At 32.5% G+C, this 27285-nt stretch overlaps 1 protein-coding gene across 1 annotated transcript in view; it reads right to left on the reverse strand.

Annotated features, from left to right (window-relative positions):
- Positions 1-449: 449 nt before the first annotated feature.
- The window catches only part of LOC127708685 (neuronal acetylcholine receptor subunit beta-3-like), a 61539-nt gene continuing 34703 nt past the window's right edge, over positions 450-27285 (reverse strand). The window contains exons 5-8 of the mRNA XM_052213799.1: positions 26236-26693; positions 16533-16619; positions 3966-4081; positions 450-2336 (exon numbers count right to left, since the gene is read on the reverse strand). Coding sequence (XP_052069759.1) covers positions 1863-2336; positions 3966-4081; positions 16533-16619; positions 26236-26693 — 1135 coding nt within the window. The 3' untranslated portion in view covers positions 450-1862. The remainder of the gene's footprint in view (positions 2337-3965; positions 4082-16532; positions 16620-26235; positions 26694-27285) is intronic.

A 27285-nucleotide genomic window follows, 5' to 3' on the forward strand; every position in this document is an offset into this window, starting at 1 on the left:
TCTTGATTGTTTATTCATCTGTTGCTTTGTTTTATTTTTTGTGTGTATTTCCCTTTTGATATTATATTCACATTTTTGTGTGTTTCCTTTTGATTATATTCTCATTTCAACTTTTTGTTTTTGTATCATCTATGTTTTAGTATTGAATGTCCTGGCCTACCAAATAGGACATTAAGTGTATATTGAAACATCTTGGTATTATACATCTACTTCGATATGGGACAATATGAAGCAGCATTGTTTTCCTTTGATGAAACATGATGTATTTCTTGATCTATAACAAATTAGAAATAGCCATGTAGCAGGAAAGATCAAATCGAAATTCACCGAGCAAAGTACATGTTAAGAACAAAAAAACAGAAAACACAAGAGAAAGTAAAAACGGCAAACAAAATCTCAAATCCCGGTACTGAAATTACATGATAACATTACAAATTGAAATTAACAAATCATTTCATACAATGTTTTATTGTGTAAACCACATATATGGCATTTGATAGGTACAATTTACTATTTTAACCCAAACAGTATTAGATTTGAAGCTTATATGAACATGAAAATCTATTAAGATTCCAAAAAAAATGTTAGCTTTAACACGGAAACAGTTTACGTGAATCATTTTCATGCATTGTCAATCTACAGACGAAAGGCTGTGATAAGCTATTTTCGATGCTCACTTTTTTTGTGTAATATGAAAAAAAATGAAATTATATAACTTTATTAAGTTATTTGGTTTGCTTCGAACAATCAGTTTAGTAACAGTAATTAGATGTGACTTGAAACTTGTTTATTGACTTTCAAAATTTTGTAAGATCAAACTAATTAAAAAGATAAAATTAGTTCCGGTCTTTACACGTGAAAGGTTTAGCTAGCTTTAAAACCAGGTTTAATCCATCATTTTCTACATAAGGAAATGCCTGTACAAAGTCAGGAATATGACTGTTGTTTTCTAATCGTTTGATGTGTTTGAGCTTTTGATTTTGCCATTTGATAAGGGACTTTCCGTTTTGAATTTTCTATAGAGTTCGGTACTTTTTATTATGGGTTGCAGAAAATGAATGAACATATAATTTATTCGATTTTTTTTAACTACTGCCTGTTTCAGATTCATTAACCATGGTATGATCTATCTAAAGAATAATCTTTACAAATTAAATAGTTGTGTCGTCCATGTAAATTAGGTTTTTTACGTCATTTGTTATTTTAGGTTGACAGTACAACTAATTATTTTAAACATTGCCACAGTTTTTAACAATGATAACACGTTCCAACATGTTAAATAGGATTAATCTTGACATTGAAATGTGCTGTTCCTAACTTGACATTGAAATGTTCTGTTCCTAATTAAAACATCATTTTAGATTTGAAAAAACTCTGGTTGTTTTTGGAATTGAATTAAATGAACTGAATAAGACCATGTTTAAACATAATACCCCAGTACACGTCACCAGACAAACTATATTCTATTCTACTAGCTTTAGGAACAGGAAGAACAGTGATATTCGTCGAGATTTTCTGCTTTTTCTTGGCGAGGACAATACACTTACCGATATATGTTCAATGTTATTTTAACCGTGAAATTTAAAGAGTATGCTTATGTATACCGTCTATGTGCATTGCTGGATGCTAATTGGACGTTAATATCAATTGTAACGTAAACAGTCATTTGAATGTATACCACCGCGCATGACGCATACAGAATACCGTGTTAACTACTAGTAAACGATCGCGTATATTTGTATACATGTATGTGTATAGATAGATTTTTTATTTCAGGAAAAAATAATTCTTTTGGACTGGGTATTTATAAAAGAGCAAGTTTTTTGTCCCTCGACATTACCATTTCCCTTTTGTATATTTTGTTATTCTTCTTGATTAAATAAACTGACAATTGCTCTGTGAAAAGCTGTGCATATCGATACAATAATGACAAGCAAATATAAGCAGAAGAACAAGCGGTCTAAAACAAGGGCGACAATTCGCCATTCTCGTGTTATTCTTTCTTTAATTTCTTTTTCTTCTGTTTTATCCGACCACCGTTGCAAATGGTTTCTGATTTCTTTGACATCTCCCTCTACAGACGACAGAAGAGTCTGAGAAATACTAGTTGGAATCGGAGGACATGGTTCGTCGTCTGTATTTTGGAGACCGTTTTGCATTGGTTTCCAACTGTCCTCTGTCTGTGTTTCAAAATAACCCACTTTGTCATACTTAAATCGTTTTTCTCTGTTTTTCATATTGATATTATTTGTAATTCGTGATGTATCTGTTGAACAGGAATTGTAAGACACTTGTCCTTTCATACATAGAATTCTGGCAAATCCGTTTACAAAAAGCTGAAACATAAAGTAGAATAAAAATATTTTGAATCTACTACAATGATAGTTAATTACTAAAATTGATTCTACCGTGAGGTATTTCTAATGTTCATATTTCATTTTATCTGTTTATTCTGACAGAAGTTGCAGTATCTTTTTTTATCAACTATTGTTATTATCATTACTGTTATCATTATCTTTATAAAAGAAAATGAATGCCATTTTTGCAATTTTACTGCAAACGCCATAAGTATAATATTTATAACATTTACGGTACTAATTTGACTGCACCAGATGCACAATTGACAATTAATACGTTGGCAATACTTTTATTATAGGAATCGTTGCCTGAGGTTTTACTGAACAAATAATTCATGACACCCCGTGCCATATTACAGTTAATGAAGCGTGTGGTTCATCTATCAATATGTATATTACCAAAGTTAAGGTCTATACGTGTCTAGATGATCAAATGGTCTATTAGTTGCCTTTCTATACAAAACGACATGGCCAAATCGGGTCGGTAGTTTCCTCGTTTGAATTGTTTACATTTGGCATGACGTAGCCTTTTAGCTTGCTTTGTGGTATGGGTTTTGCTCATTGTTGAAGGTTGTACGGTGACCAATAGTTGCTAACTTCTACGTCATTATGTCTCTGGTGGAGAGTTGTCTCAAAGGCAATCATACCACATCTTCTTATTTTTGTATGAACTGCTTGTTATATTTTAATAAGATGTTAAAGCGTTCAACCAAAGCAGCAAAGTTGTCAAAACGCTTTTAATGTCGCAAAATGTTCTTAATGGACGGTGATGTTCCTCTGGCACCATTTATGTTTATATATCCCAACTCGTTCGTTATGCCCGTGTCTGTAGTGACGTGTTGGATTTCAATGTTATTAAGTCAGGGATTTCGTTACCACAAATTACTTAAAACCTTTACTAAATTCTTCCATAGATACAAAGATTAAGTTTGCAAGTTTTGCTGTACCAGTAAAAAACTTATTTCAGACGGAATAGCACACCCTAAATTTTACGGTGATGTTGTTAACCGAGTCCGGAAATTTATATACGATCCGGGTAAACTTATCAATCCTTTAAATAAACTTATTCTAAAAGTTACCAATTCAACACTGTAATTAGAGATCTTTGAATATTGTTTTTGTTATCAGTAAATTAAAATCATACTAAATAGTTTGTTTTGTTATCAAATATGCACTTTAACGGTTCTACAATCTGTCGATACCTTTATTTTGGCATTGCACAAGGTCATGTTTTTCTCTGTTAATGAAGTCTTTAACTAAATCCATTGGATGTTGGATGTGTACTGATTGATATATTAGTTTTAGATACATAATTTTTTTATAAGTTGTTATTGGCTTTGAACTAGCTGTTAGTAACAGCGAGTACTCTTAGATCTGTACTTAGTGCCCTTTTTGTTGTTAGGGATGAGGGATGGATAAATACCCATACTCATGTAGGGGCCTTTCATAGCCGACTATGCGTTATGGGTTTTTCTCATAGTTGAAGGCCGTACGATTGCCTGTAATTGCTTACATCCACTTTATTTGAACTTTGGTGGATAGTTGTCTCATTGGCAATCATACCTCATCTCCATATTTTTATATTTGTTAATACTATAATTTACTTACCGATTTGACACATTTTGGCACTTCCGTTCTGGAACCCCGGAAGTACAAATTTACAACGATCACTGATAAAAATGTTGACAGCGTTATCAGTATCATATTAAGACAGTAGTACGCACCTGTAAAATATTAGAGAAATGTTAATAGAAAACTATTTGGATACGATATTTTTATATTTATCATATACTTAGAGTAAATAACTTATAATTTTTACAGGAAGATAATAGCATTAGATTTACGTGAATTCCATATTTTTCGAAATGGTGCTAAGCGGGCTGTATGAAAAATGTATCAACTGCTTCCGGTTATTATCGCATGCCGTTCCGTAACGTTATTGCATGGCATTCCGGCGTTACTCGGCAAATTCCGGAAAATACATCTCAATGGTACGTTTTCGGTGAAAAACATAACAAAGTAGGGTACAAAACAAATATTGGGAAACAGAAAAATATATTATATGAAATGCAAAACAAATGATACAATAAAAATGATCAATATATTTAACTGTTATTTTTCTCCATTGTTGAAGCATATGATAAAAAGATCATAACCACGGTGGGTAAGGTTGTCCTGCGAGAGAACGTTCTGTGCTGGTGATTCGGTCCTGACTGGTGCTGGTGGGTCCTGATTCTGTGCTGGTGGGTTTGTTTACATTGTACCAGAACGGCAATAAAACAACCGTTCTGTTGCTTAATTTTTCTCTGATACTTCCTAAGTACCATGCGATGAATATTACAACGATTTTTTATTGAAAAAGTCGTGCAAATTCGCCAAACGAAATTGTCCTGACGATGTGCTGGTGATTAGAAAAACGGTCCTGGTTCTGTGCACCTATGTCCTGGTTCTGTGCCTTTATATTTTAGTTAAAAGGCGCACATATTCAAGATCATTGATGCAGAAAATTTGTATAATTGATAGAAAATATACCTAGCATATATTTGGTGGATATTTCATATGAGCCAAGTTGAGTCTGTTTTTTTTTTTATTTGATTTTTGAGAGGGGTGCAAGATCTTTCTGTTGAGGTGTTTTGGCATTTTCAAACTTTTGTTAACTGTTATTTTGAAGATATTTGTGCTGTTAGCTGTTATTGACTAATTAGCTGTTATCTGTTTTCTTAAAATTGACATTGTTGTGAACTGTTATTATGAAAAAAAATACCCCTGTTTACTGTTTTTTGATTTTTGAATTCACTGTTTTCTTATTTAAGATGATTTAAAATGCTGTTATCGGTTATCAATATTTTGAATTTACTGTAATCTGATATGAGCAAAATAAAAAAAATATTGACCTGTTAATTGAACCCCTCTTGCCCCCTTTTGAGATAAGAAAATATGCATACGATTTGCTGGATTACGATCCTTTTGCATGACCATCAAAATATGGTGTAAAATATCCAATACCTATATAAAAAAGATTATCTGGTATGTTTGCCAATGGACAAATTTCCATCAGAAACCAAATGAACTAGGTGTTAACAACTATACGTCACCATACGACCTTCAACAATGACCCGAAAATCAAAATGTAAAAGGTTTTGCATAAAAATGGAGAGCATACATATAGAATAAAGGACTTTTTTTTAATAAAGTTGAGAATGGAAATGGGGAATTTGTCAGCGACAACAACCCAACCAAAGAGCAGAAAACAGCCGACGGACACCAATGGGTCTTCAACACAGCGAGAAAATCCCGCACCCGGAGGCGGGCTTCAGGTGGTCCCTAAATAAAATGTGTACCACTTCAATGAAAATGGACGTAACACTAAACTCCATAGCATATAAATGAACTAAAATTAAAAAACATACAAGACTAACAAAGGCAAGAGGCTCCTGACCTGGGACAGGCGCAAAAATGCGGCGGGGTTTAACATGCTTTGTGAGATCTCAACCCTCCCCCTATACCTCTAGCCAATGTAGAATAAACAAACACAGAGCAATACGCACAGTAAAACTCAGTTTAAAAGAAGTCCGAGTAAGTATCAGAATAGGTAACTAAAGAAACTAAGCAAAATGACAATGATACATAAATTAACAAGGGACTACTAACAGCTACTACCATGTCTGCTCCAGACCGCAATTAAACTGATTTAAGATTATGTCTTCATCATATGAAAATCAAGCACAACCTAAGTTGATCACGGCAAACTATCAGGTGGGTCTGAACATTTCATAGATGAGTGTAGATAATATATTCAGTGTAGCCTAAGCATCCTGGATATTGTTTCTCTGACAAATTTGTACGATACTGTAGATACTTTTCTTTTTATTCAACCAAATGAATCTCAGCCTTGTTTCTGCGCGTAAGAATCATGTGTCCTCAGCAGCTAAAATCAGATTTATTTGAAACAATTTAGTGTTTACTAAAAGGATGACAATAATATTGCGGGATTTTTTTTGGAATAAGGAAGAGGGAGGTCATGGTGAAAGTTATTAAGCTTGGAATAGATTTGAAATTCTAAAATTGTTGATAAAAAATAATTTGATGCAGATGATCAAGAACGATTGTATTACTGCAGTTGATAATTTTCCCATAAAAACATTTTCCAAGAGGGGAAGGGGGGTTCCCGTAAAATTTAAAAGTTGTGCTTTAAAAGTAAAATGTATCTATGTAGCTATTAAGCATCATTTGCTGTACCTTTAAGCCTCTGGTCAACATAAAATTATTGTCTGATTGGTTGTCAGGGAAAATTTTCGAAAGTTCAATAAAACATTAAAAAAAATATTTAAATATTTCATGGAAGGGCAGACTAGAATTTGTCAGAAAATGAAGACTAGATAACCTAGATTACACACACACAAATAAGATTTTTTTAAGTTATGCATTTTAAAGATCCAAAAGTAAAGTCTGTTGTCAAGGATTTTTGATAAAGAATTAAGGGGGAGTAAGTGAACGATGTGTCCTAATTTTCTATTTTTAAATATATTTCCTGATTAAAAATACAATATGCCTAAATTTTAATTGAGAATGAGTGAAAAATGAGTGAACGAAAAAAAAAAAAATACCAGACTAAGAAATGCACTTTTAGTTAAATATTTGTTATAGCACGAGGCTTTTAATTTTTGTGTTTCAAACACACCTTCTCTGTAGTAATGACTCGTTACAAAGGTATTTCACTTCATCCATTTATTTCATTTTTTAGTAAGTACTGTGAATTCTCAGTATTATTATATTAACATGTAGCCTTAATATAAAGAAAAAATCTAATCTAAAGCCAGATATACGTTTTCAGGAAAAAACAATCAACTCAAACACGCCTTGAACGTAAAATGTGTACTCGACTGTCTCTTTACGATAAGATAATTGCCCATTTTTAGACCCCCCCCCCCCCCCCCCCAAACAAAAATACTGTTGCCGGTGGCAGAGATGCAAATTAATGCTTTTTAAGATCAATATTTTATCTTTTCGTGCATGTTTTTTTCCAGTGGAATTTATGCTTATGCATCTTAAAAACCCACAAGTATTTGCACCTACCGAAATCGGCTGTTTTGTTAAATGTGCAAAAATTACAATATCTCGTAGCTTCATACTACCAATTGAGTATAAACAAGTATATAAGATGCAAAAAAAATCTTAAATTATACACCTACATTTAACATTTAAAATCCATAAAAACAGTTTTAAACAATCCAAATATACAAACTTTACAAAACTTGGTTTGATTTCAACTGGTTGTCAACCCGTTTCGCTCTAAGCTCACCTGTATCAAGGGGCCGTGTGAGCTATTGACTTGGCGTCCGTAATTAAAAAAAACCTTCTCTGAAATTGCTTGACCAAATGTCACCAAATGAATTTTCTTAGGTGAATCTAGGAAAAACAATATTCATCAACAAACATGACCACTGTCTATATTCGAGTTTTTAGTTTATATCGCAAAAGTTCAAGCAGTTAGCATGGTTAGAGCAAAACTCACCCGAGTAAAAATATTCAACAGGCCAATGTCTATCTACCTTGCACTTTTCAGAAAATTCAGATCAGATGCCGAAACTTGGTCCAGCAACATTTATCAGCATTACAAGATTTTGACCCACACAGTTTCCATTCAATACAAATATTCTTGTTGCAATGAATCATTTTAAATGCAAAAATACCAGTTGCAGCCTTTAGTTTGTTTATTTATATATGTGTATAGATTATCGGGTTTTCTACACATTGATATCGTAAAATATCAACCGCGAGCCACAATGTGAACCTTTTTGGCGAGTGAGCGCAGCGAACGAGAGAAAAAGCTTCACATTGTGTCGAGCGGCAGATATTTTACGATATATATACGAAGAAAACCCGATTATCTGTTTATCGTCTTATAACTGGTCTTTTCACCCTCTTTAAGACAGTTTTACGCTTGACGAAAGCAATCTTGATAACGTCTCCTCTCACATTGTGACGTCGCTGATAACTTCTCCTCAGACATTGTGACGTCGCTGATAATGCCTGCTCTCGTCTCAAAGCCGTGATACGAGAATTACGGAGCGACTGAGCAGGGTGATATAGGCGTAGGGAAGGACGATAAATATGAATATATGAAGGGAAGCAGGGTAACCAGGGTATGAAATCCATGTCATCTGAAATAAATACTATGCATAGATCTAGAAATCGACAGATAATAATGACATTTAAAAAAAATACTCTCTTGTATTCGACGTTTTTGCAGTTTTGTTTTTTGTTTTGTCTAAACAAATTGACACACAAAATGAATATAGTATTGTGGAATTTTTAAACTAAAAATGTTCGATACATTGGTAACACCGGTTACTAGGATGACAATCCTGTCACGTATGAATTGGGTAAAAAGATGGAAATGTGAAAGTTTACGGGCGGTAGGTACAACAGGATACCGACAGCTCACATGGCTTGTCAGGGTGGGAGCTAAAAAGTGGATCAAATTTTGAAAAAAATGAAAATTTGATTTAAAACCTTTATTCATTCCAACAAATTATTGAGATTTTGTTATGGATTTTACCATTTACGGCAACAAGAAAACTTCCAGAATTTAATGCAAAGAAGGTTAAAGTCTTTCGCCAAAAATACTATCAATTTCTTCTTATCCTATGTTAACCTCCATGCAATCTCCATCCCTTTATGATCAATAAATTGAACTGTAAAATACTACTTAGTATCTTCCACATGCCTTTATAATGTCTGATGTATACATTTGTATGACAATAACTGTTGTGAGCACAAGATTCACTGCACAGTTTTAAAGTTTTGCTAAAACAAAACGTAAATTTGTAAACTTAAGTTTTGCGAAATTTGTTTGATGTGTACCGATTGAGATTTTAATCTAAGAGAACATGGTTTATCTATTAGTTAAACTAGCTTTCAGTAGCTGCGAGTACTCGTGGTTCAATATTTTGTGTCTTTATGTTATTATTTTGTGTGCTAAGTGTTGTGTTGTCACACCACTGTACCAATGAAGGAGGAAAGGAGGAGGGGTTGGGTGGGGTGTGGAGCGCAAACAAACATGTTAAGCCCTGTCACGAGTGCCCAAAACCAGTGGTTGTCGACGCTTGCTATCTGTCATGTTTATTTTTTGTTCAAAGTTGTATTTTAAATCAGGCCGAAGGTCTTCATTTTTTAATCGTTTACCGTGATTTTTATAGCTAGTATTCGTTATGGTTTTTGCTCGTTGTTGAAGGTCATACTTTGACTTGCATTTGTTCACATCTTGTTCCATTCTAGTAAGTTTTTATCAGTCATGTATAAAAAGAAAGTCTAGGTCGTTTTTTTTTATCCAGTCGAAATGTATTGGAGACAGTGTATATATTAAGGAAGAAATTAGAGGCACCAGTAGTAAGATCATCTAACCTCGTATATTTAACTGAAATAAACCAGTCAAACGTTTATTATCGTTATAATATACATGTCGCTTAACCTAAAGCACCTTTTAAAACTGTTTTAGTTAGCATATTATGTAGAGAATCATCAATTTAAGGGCATTTAATATCTTAAATAAAACTATTCTAATTAGATATATTTTCATCTGATATTGGACGGAAGATGTTGCCCTTTTATGTAATATATAATACGGTTATTTGAAAACGCTTATTAAACAGCCAAATGGATGCACAAAAGTAAAAATAGGAGTCACAAATCCGATTGAATACAATTATCTGCCCAATTTTATTGATTCTGTAACGTTTGTTTCAAATATAACCTACTGTTTACCCAAAATCACCAGCACCGTATCAGGACCCACCAGCACAGTGACAGGACCCACCAGCACAGAATCAGGACATGTCTAAACTGAGAAAATGCACAATTTAAATAATTTGCACAGGTTTTTCACAAAATAATTTTGTCGTGTGGATTTGGGTATAGAAAGCGGACTCCAGGAGCATTTTTGTTTTATTTTTTCAGTTCTAGATTTTCTAAAAGTGAGCACTTTTGTGTTACGCTTACTGAAACAGTTTAGAGGGTCACATTTGTAATTTTTTGCCTTTGAACCCATAAGAAACAAAATTAAAACATCTCAACTGTTTCCTTCCATTTTTTATGCGAGAAAACGTCAAAATTCGTCATTTTCGTCTTTGTTTACATATTTTTAATGATCACCAGCACCAGTCAGGACCGAATCACCAGCACAGAACGTTCTCTCGCAGGACAACCTTACCCACCGTGATAACATGTCATTTTTCATATCAGATGTATTGGTTTACTGTATGCAGGTTTATTTCATGCAACGTGAGTATTGGGTGTCATTTAAGTGTCATTTAAAAAACTTCCATTCTGGTGAACAGTGTTACAAGTAAATCATTTCATACACTATAATATGTACCGATATCAGAACTATAAACCGAGAAAAGACTGTGATAGCCGTTTTGCATGTTATTTTTCCAAAGACTGCCAGTGTATATAGATAATTTTATACCTTAGAATTAGTACAATTATTTTCCAACAAATCGTAACAGTATGATAAATGTATTATTGTCTAGCCAAGATGAGTTCAGTTTTTCAAATTCAATTTCAGTAATGTTATTTCCAATAAAGTTCAATAGGCATCTTTGTAGTAACATTGTTGCCTTGTATACGCCCATCTACCATCAGGTAATTAAGACTTTGAAGAACGTTTCCTTAACAGTATTCCTTTCAATCTTTTTTAAATTTTTGTTGCATTTATATCAGTTATTATTTCTTTTGGTGGAGTTCGTGATGTTTGAGCTTTTGTTTTCTGTGTAGTGTTTACTTATTGTTGTTTGTTTTTCTTCGTTTTTCGTTTATTCCATTGTGTTGTAATTTGTTGTTGTTTTTTTTTTTTTTTTGGGGGGGGGGGGGAGTTGTCCTCTTGGTAACTTCTTTCTGTTTTTAAAGTTTTTCAATTCATGAATGCGTATATATAAAACAAAATCACGTATGTGTTGAATAACTAATATCACCCAATATAAAAAACTGCAGAGATATATCAATAATCTGAATAAACAGTTTTAGTGACAATGTTTGGGGAAAGTAATATTGAGTGTTTTCTGTTTGCTTTCCATTTCATTCAACTTCGGTTGATTATTAATTTTAAACTTCAAAAACCAAAGTCATATCTGAAGTATAAACACAACTTTTCATCAACAGTTACAATGCCACTAATATCAAAGACTTTATTCAGCTAATTCCAAGGTGTTTGAACTGGAAACATGTCAATTAAATGAAAAGGAAACACAGTTATTCTTGACAAGCTTTATCGAACAAATAGACAAATATTTTCATTGCTTGTTTAATAGAAGTGAATCAAGAGTCCCCGAGGAAATCACAGTTGCACAAAATAACCAACAGTCTCGAAACAAAACATCTTTCAAAAGTACAATCAATTAATTCTAGAGATCGTCAAATTAGGTTCAGATTGACGCTGTTAAAGACACTTATGGTCCCATGATAATCACGGGTTTAGTAAAGAGATATTGTTTAAGTAGTTATCGTTTTTTAGTCTGGTGAAAATGAACACTTTCTTTATTATCCTAACTTTTCAGGGTTATATTTAGTCACGATTTCCACATAGTAAACTGATAGTCTTAGTAAGCTGTAGCCTAGACTGATAGTCGTAGTAAGCTGTAGCCTAGACTGGTAGTCTTAGTAATCTGTAGCCTAGACTGATAGTCTTAGTAAGCTGTAAGCCTAGACCCAAGTGTGATACAATCAGTTCTGGCTTTATATAAATCACGTTTAATTATAAATATCTTTACTTTACTAACGATTTTGTTGTAAGTCTGAGACAGACTTGCAGTGCAGTATGTTGTGTGTTCCTTTAAAAAAATCTGATTTTGTTTAGACAGGAAAATCATCTAACAACAATAGAGCAATGATGAATGATCCATTAATAATAAGTTCTTCTTTATGTAAACCAGAACCACAGAAGACGAAATCAAGTCAAAATGTGATTCATTAGATAAGTGTAAACATGGATCAAAGACTCAAATGGCTAATTTCTTGAACAATAAAGAATGGTCTATACTGAACGTTCAAATATATGGCAATTTGAATTGTAAAAATTTAAACAATTCTTTAAACAACTCCATAAATGCCATAAATGAAGGTGCACTATCTCAATAAGTTTCAAATATCTGGGTTAAAACAAAACAAAAATGTAACCATCTTTAGACATTTTTTTGCTGTAAATATCACTAAGTTCCCAGTTTGGAAAACAGATAAAATTTATTTAAACAATTCCAAACTAGCAGGTGCACAACTTGAATATCTACAATCATCTTTGGAGTTTTAGAGACCTGGATTTAAGATTATAGAGGAGATAATAACACTAAATTGGTACCGTCTTTTGTAAATTTTGCTGAACAATAACCAAGTACCCAAGTTCAGAGAAATAGAATATGTGTGCAATCTCTCTGTGTAGTTTCAATGATATGGTTGGAAACTGTAGGAGAAGTTGATTACACAAAACTTGTACAGCCTCTCGTAAATTTTGCTGAAAATGGCTACCTTCCCCAAGTCTGGAAAAATTGAATAACATTCCTGCACATCTTCGATATGTGTATAATGTTTCTTTGAGGCATCAGTGATCTGGGTTGATTATACAAATTAGGTACCCACTTTTGTCCGTCTGCTCTCCCACTCAACATTACCATGCTACTCAGCTGGTTATGTCCAACACCGTCAAAAAAGCAGAAAAATAAAAAGGTTGTTCTCAGGTTGCTTCTTAGTATGTAATGTGATTCGTTTCTCTAGATAGGAATGAGAAACAATCATCGACACTTTCTTTCACTTTGTGTTTATCATATAGAACTGTAGTTTACAAAGAAAACGTTCCCTCAACTTTCACAAGGCAAACAAATTCAGAGTTCTTAACGATTTTCTATACGATAATACTTTATATAAAAGCGTTGCTTTGGTATTGAAAAAAATACTGGAAACACTATAAAAGCATTAGAGGAATTGAGGATATACCTTCTGACAGAGATTTTTGGTTGTCAGAACAAAGTCCCGTGGGAATAATGATAAATGGTGGAAACTTCGTTGTAACACATGATTTTGATTGAGGCAATTTTCACAGCATATACTAAATGATTAGAATAACCTTCGAGTGGATTTAATTTCATCAAAATCTGTTCATACTTTAAAATTAATTTACACCCTCATTTGGGAGACTGTGGTGTATGAATTTAGGGACTAATTTGGACGCTAATGCTATATTCGTTATTATACACTATGAATAATTGGACCAAACCCTGCAAGCTTTATGCTTGAATAGTAGTTTTGAAATATTACCAATATATTGTGGGCTAAAAGGATTAATTCCTCCCTACGAGCCACAGAAACATTATTGCAACTTACACATTAGTTGGTGATTGTTAAGTGGCTCTTGAAATTATTTGAAAGGTACATTGATAAAGGATGAGACATGTGGCATACTCATGATGAAAACAAGAAAACAATTAATTTGATAAAATATGCCAAGTTGAACAACCGGAATGAAGGATTAAAAAGGTTGATAAGTTGGAACTTTCAATTGAAAAAGAGGTAATTTAACCTGCATATGACTTGGAACATCCCCCAAGAGGTATTTGATATAACGTCCACATTCCGACTGACAGTGGCTGCGTATTTATACATCCATAACAGTCTTTAGCATGGATTATATTACCGAAGGTAACAATATTTTTATACCCATGTCGTCCATTTTGGAAGGGCTATGAAAATACGGCTTACAGATAATGCAAATGGTATATCAAAAACACATCGATCCTACATATTGATCAGTTGAAGGACTCAATGTGACTTTGAGATGAAGAAAAGCAATAAAATCGCTGTTCTTTTGCCCTTTTGTTTGTTTTTGCTGTGCATGTTCCGATTTTGTGTCATGGATGTATACCCCATATAATTTGTTTTTCTTGTATATGTTCTTGCAATTTTTTTAGCTGTTTTCAAATTTTATTAAGACCTTTTTATAAAACATGTTACTTGCCGAAAAAAAGCAAGATTGAAAACTTTACTTATTTTACGAGATCCGCTTGTCTAATTTTATTTTCAACAACAATCACTATTTCAATAAAAATAATAAATGACTAGCAGCAAACAACCGGTCTTCAATAGTAGACAGTATTAATACAATATGTCAAGCTCTAAATGGCGCCGAAAAAAGTGTGAATAAATTTGATATAAACTGTCACAGATCTTCCATCAATACCAAATTCCACAATGACAAAAATAACAACATTAAGCTATAAGACAAAGAGCAACACTTATAAGATTCCTGACCAGACAGAAACACGAACATCAGGAACTTTTCATCAGGACCAACATAAAAAAACACTAATCAAGTACTTCTAAGGACCAAAAAGAACTGAGATGATCTCATGTGCTTCGGAAGGGTAAGCAGATCCAGCTACACGTAAGTACAAACCCGGTTTTAAAAGTATGATAACAAAGTTTTAGTCACTTATCTCTCATATTCAAAATAACATTTTATGAAAAAATAACCCATTCTGATGATCTTAAAGTACTGAAAACCAAATGACGGTTCATGATTTCCATTAAAATCAAGACATAATTGAACTCTTATTCAACACAAACAAAAGTTTAAGTATCTTTGTCCTTAGACTATTTACACTTTATCATTTAAAATATCTGATTGAAAATAACGGTGCTTTAATATTAACAAAAAGAAGAAATATTAGCATCTTTATAAAATGCGAACATTTTATGTGATTTCCATTTAAATGAAGATATGATTGCACTCTTATTCAACACAACCCAAAGTTACAGGATTATTCACATTTTATAAGGAATAACTAATCCAGGGGCATTAAAAATGACTGATTGCAAATAAAGGTGCATTAATTTGGATAAAAAGAAGAAATATGGGCATTATTGAACAATGCAAATAAAATTTTAATCACTGTTCTCTTATATTCATCATCTTTTATGCATAACAACCCATCCTGACGTTCAAAAAGTTCTAAAAACCAATGACGGTATATGATTTTCATTAAAATGAAGAAAAACCTGCAGTCTTATTCAACACAAACAAAGGTTTAATTATCGTTAATCTAATATTATTAACATTTTATGAAAAATATCTCATATAGTAGCACATAAATGCATGATTCTTAAAGAGGGTGTGTCTCAATTGTGAACGTTACATTTCTATGTAGCAAACATTCCATCAGCGCCTCCATATGGAGTATATATCTCTCATTTGATACGATCTTCCAGAGTAAGCATTTCCTATTATGATTTCCTGAAAGAGAGTTGGTGCTAACAAAGAAGCTTTTCAACCATGAGTTCAAGGTGATGAAGTTCTGGAATATCTCTTTCATATATGACGACGGATATGTTCCTATTGGTGTTACCACAATCCCGTCCTCTTTTTCTCCAATGTGACCTACTGAATTAGACTTATTACCAAATTTATACTTTAATGAGCATCAGGACAGGTGCCACACGAGGAGCATCATCTGCGTTCCCCTCCGGAGCACCTGAGATCCGTTTTTCGGTGGAGATCGTGTTGCTCAATCTTAAGTTTTCTACGTTGTGTTTTGTAGACTGTTGTTTCGTCATTCAACGGTTGTTGCCATGGAATTGTCAGTTCCTTTTCGACTTACGAGTTTGAATATCCCTTTGGTATTCAAGAATTTCTGCTCGGCACTATAAGTAACAACACTTGTTAAGGAACATCAAAGATTCATACTTGTCAAATCTGGTTCCATTTCATTTTCGAATCTAGAATAAGCAAAGGCGGTCCTGTCTGAAGTTATCAGCACCAAAATTATACACTTACAGAGGAACTCGACCGAATTATTTCTTTCAAGTTTGGTTTTATTATGTTAAGTGGTTTTCAAGCAGATGATTAAAATAGAAAAAGTAAACGGACGGACGATTCTACTGATAATACAATGTTGACTGGTCAGCACTATTTGGAAAAGTGGAAGAAGATGTACGACAAAGATTCATATAGCAGATGAATAATACAAAGAGGAAAATTATAACTACTGAACACAGAAAAAACATTAAAGCGTGCGCTATATTGACCGCGCGCGACGCCAAATCTTTCTGAACTGTACAGTCGCTTTCACCTTTTAAGATGAAAGTACATATCTAAATCATTCTAGTGCATATTTTAAAAAATTAGCTTACCTATAAGGGGTATAGATGAGGCAGCTGGTGGTGTTGATTCGGCTAATAATAACAACAGAACAAAGAAGGCTACAAAAATATTCATGCCTGAAAATAAAGTGAAAACCATATACAAACAGTATTCTTAAACAAAAAGGTCATCAAACTGAAATTAACATTTTCTTACATTTGCCCAAATCATCCCTATTTTAGACGTTGAAAGACGTTCAATATTAAAAAAAAATGTGCTGAACATTGTACTTATGATTAGTTTGATCTCACAATTAATGTCGAAGACCAAAAAAAAATGTTTTTTTTTTCAAACTTGAATAATAATAATAAGGGGCCTCGGTGGCCGAGTAGTCTAAGTAGTCGCACTACTGTAGCACTAGTCAAAACTGAGGTTGTGAGTTCGAACCCCGACTTGGAAGATGCATTCGACTCCAATCTTAACTGATTAGGATTGTCACTATTCGTGCCGAAGGTCGGTGGTTCCCTCCGGGCAGTCCTGCATCCTCAGCCAATAAAAACTGACCGCTACGAAATAGCCAATAGTGCTGAAAGTGACGTTAAACACCAACCAATCAATCAATCAATCAATAAAACTCTAATGCGGAGGAGCTTCTTTTTATAAAACAAATTTGACGTTTTTGAAAAGAGCGGTTTAAATGGCGAAGAGAGAGTTCAGTAAAACTGTATAAATGTAATACCCAGTTTTAGCAGAGTGTGCTAAAATTGTTTAATTATTTTGTATTGTATATTTTCAGAATTTCTTGTTTTTCTTAAACGTTCAGAAATTGTTATTCGATGTTTCACGGTCGGTACAGGTACACAAATAATTTTTGCTTTATATGTACTTGGTCAAATAAAGTCTCCTGTTACCCCGATGCCATGTTGAGCAAGCATTAGTGTGAATATTTCTTTTTGTGTAACAGTTCATTTTGGGGTCCTCTTCGCGGACGTTTAAACTATGTCGATTTCTTTTAAAAAAAAGACAAACAACTAAAGCTTCAAGTGCCGGGTGTTTCGAAGCGAGAACAAATAAATTTCATTTTTTCCGACAATGTTCATACATTGCTTATATTCATCCGTCAATACGATCTGATAAATATATCATTTCATTCATCTCGTCCGTTCCTTTAAAGTTTTGATGATTTTATCAATTTTTCTGGGAACTGACATCTGATGCTGACGGAATTCTCAGTTATGGTGGACTTGTAATCATACTATTAGCGTGGGTTTTTTTATAAATCTTACAGTTCAGTGACTTAATAAATTGTAAAGAATAAAACTGAATAATAAACTAGTCATCTGCTACTGTTATTTTTTTTTCTTCACGAGACAAAACTGGAATGTTGATAGAACATATATTTATTTTCAATTTACGGTCACATGTCACTTGAAATGTTATTGTAGGTTTTAAATGTAAAGATAAGATAAATCTAATTGTTAGAAACATGTAATTTATTGAATACTAAATCTTCCTCGGGTAGAACTGCAAGAAAAACAATCAAAGAAGAGAAATTTTCGATAATGACCCTAACTGAAATTACAAGTAGATCATTACTATTTAAAATTGAATAAAGGATTCAAGTCGGAAAGCATTGCCAGTTTCATTCGAATTTTGAAATAAATGCTTCCAATCAAGAAAACATTTATTGCACGTTTACCAGCAAAAGAATATGAAACGCTAATGTAACATACCTTTATTAGATTTTTAACACTAATATAAAGATAGAGGACTATTAGACTTTTATGCATTAACAAAATTGGTATTGATTGTTTTCTATTCTCAGTTCAACAATTACACATAATTATCACCTGCTGATACTCCAAGATTCAGTGTAACTGAAATGATTGTCATGCAAGTGGGAGGTTTGGCGCGCGCGCACCGTTAAACTCAGGTTAATAAATCAGGACTATGATAGTCAACCGTCAGTGTCCCAATGATTGATCGTGTTTAAAGAGCCTTTTCCTTAAAAGTTAGTTCAAATTGACATTGGTTTTATATGAATATTCCTTGCAGTTTAGTAAATTGGTTAGTCATTGTTTAAAAATTAATCGTACTCTTTATTACCATGTCCAAATCTCCGCTCTCTACTTGTTTTACTCTCATAGTATAGAGAAACCATTATCCTACATGAAAGTAACACTCAAGTTATAAATTCCGTGCGTACCAAGCGCTTCTACCTTCACCAGGAACGTTCAAACCCAATCATTTGAAAGCCAGTAATGTGTAAATACTTAGAAACGATAGGAGCTATATGAACAAATGGGAAATAAAAAGTCAAATTCAGCTAAGTTCAACTTCCTCAAAATTCTATTTTGGGGGTTTTTGTTTAGCAAAATGTAATAAAAGCCATATAAATTTTAATTGGTGTTAATATCAATGTAATTTACAATATATCGTTCCTTCTGTATGGATTTCGGTTGAGTGCGTAGAATAAGAAATATGCTAAACGATGGATCCTTTACACTGAATTGTCTTCGTTTTAATTCAAGAACTTACTTTATGTCTTTTTTACATAATGAATGAAATTAAGAAACAAATGTCAATATTGCTTTGGTGTATAAATAGCCGATTGACAAAAGTTACAGAAAGCAATTGTTTCATTAAAATGATGTACTTAAAAGTAACACCTAAATGCAATATTTTGCATTTAAGTGGACTGTAATTTGACGTAATTATGGTGAAAGGTATTTGGAGTTACATAACGTGTTGATGATGTAAAAGTAGGGTAATTATTTATTTTTCTGTTAGTGGTTCACCCACGTACATAGGCAATGTCAATTAAAAACACATTGCTTCAAAGAAGTAGGGCCAATTTAAAAAGGTCTTTCAATCTTTACTCAAATTCACAGTGTTTGTACTATGAGATCCAACCAACATTGTGACGTATTTCTAAACATGTGACCAAATTACAAATGATTAAAAATGGCTCAAAACTGCAATTTTGATGAGTTCTGACAAACTTTTAGTATTTTTCCAAAAATGAAAAAGAAGTCCATTCTTAAAAAAAAACAAAATTCTGTCGGAAGACTAACTAAGTATTTGTTCTGCTCTTTGGCTGGGTTGTTGTCCCTTTTCCATTCTCAATTTTATTGTCTCCAAAATAGTCTACATTTTTTTTCATTATGGTTAACAATGTCCATCGATGCAAAATTCTAGGAAAACCTTTAAACTTTGTAATTTGGTATCAAAATTGATTTCAGTAACAATGTTTAGCACTGAATAATATTTTTGATGTTATGGATCCATGTAAAATCGTTGATTTTTTTTTATATATATACTATTTAGTCTCTTTAATGTTCAAATTCTGTATAGGAAGACTAACTAAGTATTTGTTCTGCTCTTTGGCTGGGTTGTTGTCCCTTTTCCATTCTCAATTTTATTGTCTCCCAAATAGTCTACATTTTTTTTCATTATGGTTAACAATGTCCATCGATGCAAAATTCTAGGAAAACCTTTAAACTTTGTAATTTGGTATCAAAATTGATTTCAGTAACAATGTTTAGCACTGAATAATATTTTTGATGTTATGGATCCATGTAAAATCGTTGATTTTTTTTTATATATATACTATTTAGTCTCTTTAATGTTCAAATTCTTGTATGGTTCAACAACTTTCTGATTTTGACCGTGCGAGTGAAAAAAATACCGAGAAAATTGACCCTGCCTCTTTGGTTATTTTGTTAAAACAATAAATAACACGAATAAAGCAAACATAAACTGCAAAGAGAATTCAAAGACAATTCATCATTTTAAGACTCGGAGTGAGTTAGGGCTCGACATATGGTGCAGATATGTATTTATTCATGAAAAAAAATAAACTGTACGACTTTGAAATACCTTTTTTAATTGTGTTGTAGGGTTGTCTCATTGCGTTATACCCCTCCTATACAGTTTAGCCAATTATTTTTGAAATAAAAAATGAAAAACTAAAAACACAATAATACCACTGCAATATTGAAATAAGTTTTTGTTGTAAAAATATTTTTTTAGAAGAAAACAAATAGTTTCTTTTACCGTCTTCAAGATTTCTTGTCCCCTTTCATACCCGCACCAACCAACACATAACTATCTTCCGCCAACATGTTTTAAAAAGCCAAAGACATATGAAGGCTGGGTATCTATTTAACCAATATTACCATATGAGAACGGCTTATATAAACCATGATAACGTCAAGGATGATTTTACTGGAGATATTTGAAACTTAAGTATGAACACATTTTACAAATTTCATCAACCGTGCCGCAATCAATGTTTTTCACCGGTATATTCCTATAGTGTATACACAATTAATTTAACTGTAAAATAAGGGTGACTACCAGTCCCCCTATGATACCATCCGCCATGTAGACAGTGCCTCGGCAATGGTATGATTTTAATTTAAACATTTTGTATGTAATTTCGTTTATAAAATTACGTTAAACGAGGTTATTACTCCATCAAGTATATAAAGTTGAACTTAGACGAGTTTGCCTTTTATGTTTATGGTCGTTGTGGTAGCTCTCAGACGTTTTAAATGTTTTACTTCCAAAAGTTTTGATCTAGAGCGTATTTAATAAAATTTAATAATAAAAACACGAGTTGTAAGCATAAAAATAATAGTTACTTTATATGTTAAACTGGTTTGTATCAAGTAGTTACAATAAACAATTCTTTAGGACACAAAGACTCATTTAATTCCTCCTTATAGGAAGATATAATAACAGTTATTTTTAGACTGAGGGACCCAATTTCCCATAGTAGGTATATCTTTAATACGTTCAACTTATTTAAGAGAAACACGACAGCTAAACAACAAAGTTTGATGGCAAACATATACGTTATTACCAAAAAGAAATGTTTCTGACTTGATCAGACTGTCTGGTGTGAAATATTTTTCTTTTATTCTGACGTTCTTTTTTATTTTATTTCTTTTCCGTTCTATGTAATTAAACTGTATAATACGTTTTTCTCGAAATTTGCAAAAACGGTCATACATCAAGAAAGAGGAATTACGTTGGATAATTGAAGTGATATCATAGCTGTAAATCTGATTGACTCGTTCGTTTTATAAATTGTTTTGTTTATATCGCTGCCTATCTAATGTAAAAGGTTGAAATAGAAACTAATTGCAGGATCCTTATTTCAAATGGGGCGTTAAGCGATCGATACTTATTTGAGAAAGTCTGTAATTTTTATGACGGACTTAATTCCGATACGAAGATATCATTTGTTGGAGACACTTCATCAATTTTTATGATTACTCTCTCACGGTGTAGTGATGGGTGCTCTAACCGTGAAATTATCCAACACGAACTATCGACACTTAATATAAATATCTTATATATAATATTAATGGAACGTAAGGCATTGGTTATTTTTAAAGCACCACGTTAATAACAATTAAACAACTATAGCATCAAATTAACTCGTGATGAATATAATATATTTGGTCATGATATTTATTTGACTCTAACGACCATTTGATGACCTTGAGGGTAAAGCTCACATGTTTGCCATTCCTTGTTGCTTACGATAAAAGTTTATAACACATTTCATTTTTTTTTTAGATTGAACAGAAAATAAACGAGTGCACCGATTGCAGTTCTTCTGCAATAATCTTCAGATACGCCTAAGACAAATATGCAATACGCAACGGTACTACTAAGGTAAACTATAAACAGCATTGACTTTCTAAACGTTTGGCTAAGAACGCCTCTGATGAAATTAATCATGAAAGCGTTTGGAATGAAGAACATGAGTATCAAATAAGAAGATGCGGTCTGAATGCCAATGAGAAAACTATTCAACAGATTTCAGATGACGTGGATTAAAACTATAGGTCACCGAACGGCTTTCAATAATGAACAAAAGCCATACCGTACAGTAAGCAATAAAAGGCCCGACATAACAAAATGTGCCGAAACAATTGAAACAAACAAAAATCAACGGACTGATTAATGACAAGACAACAAATGAAAAGCAGACAGCAACCAACAACAACCGCTGAATTACAGGCTCCTGACTTGGGATTTTCTCTCGTACTAAAGTATCAATCAGTTCACATCCAACAGATTTTGTGAAAGGACGTCATAAAAAGTCTGAAAAAAATGTGATCTTGTGCAACGCCAAAATATTATACAATCATTGACTTTTGATGAGGTTGATACAATTATTTATTAACCCCAGAGATATGATATTCACCGAGGCCAACAGTCGAGTGAGAATGTCATTTCTTTGGGGTTGATAAATCATTGTATCAACTGAAATCAAAAGTTAACAATTGTTATATTATATGACTTTTTATCCTTCTCCAATTTTCTAGTATTTGCTCAAGATACTTTTAAAACTACTCCCCGTTTTTATACTAAATATATCATCTACTTTTCAAGTGCAGTTGCTAATTTCATAAGTTGAAATATTCAATAAAGTTTACTAAAGAAATACACCGAAAACGAGAAGAGAGAAAAAATTTACCGAAAACAAAAGAAAAAGAAAAAAAAAACGGGAACTTAAATTACATGACGTCATAAACCTACGTCATTGACGTTGCCTTGGAATATCTTTATTTAGGTATACGGACGCTGTTCCAAATCTTATATAAACCTCTCGTGATTTTTGCCGCGGTGAATATAATGTTTTATCATGAGGATTTCCTATGCTTTTAGCCAATGAGAAAACAGAAAATTTATAGTCATATAATAAATAGAGAATATCATATGGCTTTTTCAATATCACATCCGTATCAACCCGAGACACCAATATAATCCTAAGAGCTCTGCTCGAGGGATTATATTGGTTGAGGGTTGATACGGTGTGTGATATTGAAAAAGCCATATCATATACACTTTATTATATACATATACCTCACGTAGATGTTTTTATGTGACATGACGTCATACAGGTAAGGAGGTTTGAAATGACGTCATACATATTATAGGTTTGACATGACGTCATACATATTAGGGGATTGATAAAGCATTTGCAACCGTGACTGCAATCGATGACGTGACGTCATTGAGATTAAAGGTGTGATAAAGTTTTGCAACCGTGCTGATATTGATATCATCACGGGTGGCTGATACAGCACGCTTGCCAATAATTGTATTACACATACAATTTATCTGTATTTACTACTTAGTATATAATAAAAGTTGATATTATCGACATGACGTAGGATCATAAGTTTTAAAAACTGTATTGCAATACATATAGAGTTATGTTTTAATTTATCAAAAACAAAATCAATATAAGTACCGATAAAAACAATATTCAAAGATCTTACAACGGCGTTAAATGATATCACTTTTAAAGAATTTATTTTAGTTTATTCATAGGATTAATAAGTTTACATGGATCGCATTTAATTTACATGGTTTAAAAACAACATTACCGTAAAAATTAGGCTGTGACATTCCATTATGAATATGAATTCTTAAGTTACAGACAAACTTCAAAACCAAACCCTTGTATCTATTAAACACCATAGTAAATGTTTTAAGTAATTATGTCAACGAAATCACCGACTTAATAAATGAACAGTTATGAATATAAAAATAAGGAGATGTGGTATGGTTGCCTATGAGACAACTATCCATTACAGTTCAAATGACATTAATAGGAGCAATTAAAGGTCTCCATAGGTTCAACAATGAGAAAAACCCAAACCGTATAGTTGGCTATAAAAGGGCTCAATATAAAAATGGGAACAATTAAAAAGAAAAAACAAACGGGCTAGTTTATAACAATACAATTTGCAAAAAACAAATATGACAGACATAAACCAAAGACAACAAAGGAACTACAGGCTCTTGAATTGGTACATGTAATCTGTGACAGTGGTGTAACAGTATAATATGAGAACAAACTGTAAAAATCAGTTGCAACTGGCTTTACTCTGTAGATCGCTACAAAGCACAAGAGCTAACATAGACAAAAGAAACAAAGGACCAATATACAAAAAATGTAAGAGTATTCGCAGTTACTGAAATCTAGGTTAATTACAATGTATAAATAAATCAAGTTACCCCAGACTAAAGTATAAATCAGTACACATCCAATGGAGTTAGTGTAAAGACGTCATAAACAGTATGAGAAACGTATGATATTATGCAATGCCAAAATATAAGTATCGAAAGGAGGTAGGATGTAGGATCATAAGTTTTCATAACTTAACATATATAGTAATATATGTTTACTTTTAAAAAAGAATGCTTAGATTACGTCCATTGAAATTTAAAATGTCACTTCAAACACAGGCGAATGAGTCGGAGAAATAAACACATCGTAAGAAGGGGTCGAAGGAACACATGATCGTCCAAAGTTAACAATAGGGAAAGAAAAAAAGTCTCTTTTGTCGTAAATATTTGTTTTAATTTTCCCGTGTGAAACTGAAATATCTAAATCTAGAAAAGAACAGTTATTAATGCTGATATTAGATTTATTTAAAGTCAGTTTTCTTGGGTAAATTTCCAAAGTATGATGAAAAATTCTTGATTATCTAATGCAAAAATATCTTAAAGATAACGATAAGTGTTAATTTTATTAATTTAATGGAGTTTAGCCAAAAAAAAACTGTGATTCAAAACAATGCATGAATAAGTCTGCTATCTAAAAAGGGTGCAATTTGAGCCCATATGAATTCCTAGAAAATGTCGATAAACTTTATTGCCGAAACTTACATGAATGTTGTCAAGAGGAAACACTACAGTTTAAATAATTATATCGCAGTTCCAGTAGGTATATCTATGAATTGCAGCAAATAAATTTGCAAAAAGATTTTAAATAAGAGAACTTCTGTATGATAAGATTGTGTTGAAGTGTAATGTAGAGTGTGAAAAAGTCGTGTCTGTCATCAGAATTGAAAGACGATCAAAACACGTAATTTATCTTAAACATCCAAAGATTTTTTACCCTCCAAAAATAATTATTTTCATTATTTTCATATGCTTTATTACAAAAATTACTAACAAGTTCTTTAATTTTAGTAAGGGAACTTGAAATAGCACACACAGAATAGAAGTAGAACACTTAATAGAAATGAAACGGCTTTTGACGAGATTAAAGTGTAGTTTAGGTAGCCAATACATAGAAGGTACCATCAAATATTTAGAGGAGGCCTTACGTTGAGATATAGCATTGACACGATTGTTCACTATCTGACTCCCTCTAGAGCGCACGACTTAAACATTCTGATTAAAATTCAGATCTATCGGAACTCGCGTCCTCTTCGAAGCATATGAGCATAACGAATCAGAGATCTTTATTTTGATTAAATTGGGCCTTTAATGTAGAAGAATTTATAATTCTATTCTTAAGAGCTTCCGTGTGGTATTAACGTCATATCATCACAACATTGTAGGCTACTTTATCGGTCGGCACCAACAAAAAATTTTGTTAAACTAACTTTTAGCTTTTTAACTAATGATATCATACTGACTATATGACCAGTCAATAATCATCGAATTTTAAATAATTTCCTAATGCAGTTTGATAGATGTTCATGTCATTTATATGTTAACAGAATTCCATGATGCGAGTAATTTGATAATGTTTAAAAACTTGTAGATTTTCAGTTTAATCTAATTTGAGAAATGTGATGGAAAATTTCAATTTCGTTTATTTAGTTAATTGAATTTTTGAATTGTAAAAATATTCTTTTTATTCGTATATAATGTAATATGAATTGCATCAATTTGATTAATGCATATATATTGTTGTTAATGTGTACTTACCGAGCTGCATCTTGGCAGGAGACTCTGGTGGAAGCCAGAACAACACTAATGTTAAAGATGACAGAAGAATGCATGGTAAAATTAAAATATAGTTATAAAAGGCTGGCTGACGTTTTATCTTTAAGTGAAAGGTGAGGTCCACAAAAGGCTCATCACAACATGCATATCGGAAGACAGTCTTCTTAGCTCGGGAGGAAATTATTTCCCATTCGTTACTTTTAATATAATCTGTCATTTCAAATCCAGTGCTAACGTTATAAACAAGATCAAGGTCAATTTTATATCCATCGTATGTCCATGAACCAAATTTCATTTTGCACGTTTGGACATCAAACGGAAAGTACATTATATCTATGGCACATGAACTTCTAAATATAGCTTGGGGTATCCACTGAATGCCACCATCATACGACACTACTAACAAGGCTTCTCTCTTTTCCTCTCTCCTTTCGTCTGCACTGTAAGTATATAACATGTAATATAGATTTAAAGAAATGCTGGCAATTTTTTAATAGATCAAGAAATACAGTATCACTCAAACCATCAAGATTCGCCATATTCTTACTTGAGTTCGACAACGGGATGGTAAACGACCTTTAACGAGGATCCTGAATTTGCTTAGTACTTAGAATACATTATATTTAATGGTAAGGTATTCAATGTATTATGATAAGATTAAGAAAAAAAAATAGCCATATTTTTAGTTAATTGAAGAAATTTTCTGAATAACAAGATTTCCATGTTTCTGGAATGACCTTCTACAGGTACCATTGAGATTTAACATTTGACAATTTTAATTTATGGGAGTATCAAAAACAAAAGAAACGCAATACAAAAATGCATAAACTTTTTATGGTTAATTGTGTTTGCCGGAGGTGCAACCTTGGTTCTTATAGTACATTTAACATACAGTTAAATTTATCATTACTTTATATCATTTAAATCGTGCAAATATCGAAACACCCGTTAACTCGTAGACTTTCATACAAACAACAACACTCAAAATATAAGCTTCATGTGACTATATATTGAGAATTTTATTTCTGAAAT

This window comes from Mytilus californianus, unplaced genomic scaffold, assembly GCF_021869535.1.
Source record: "Mytilus californianus isolate M0D057914Y unplaced genomic scaffold, xbMytCali1.0.p SCAF_7, whole genome shotgun sequence".
Taxonomy (NCBI): Eukaryota; Metazoa; Mollusca; class Bivalvia; order Mytilida; family Mytilidae; genus Mytilus; species Mytilus californianus.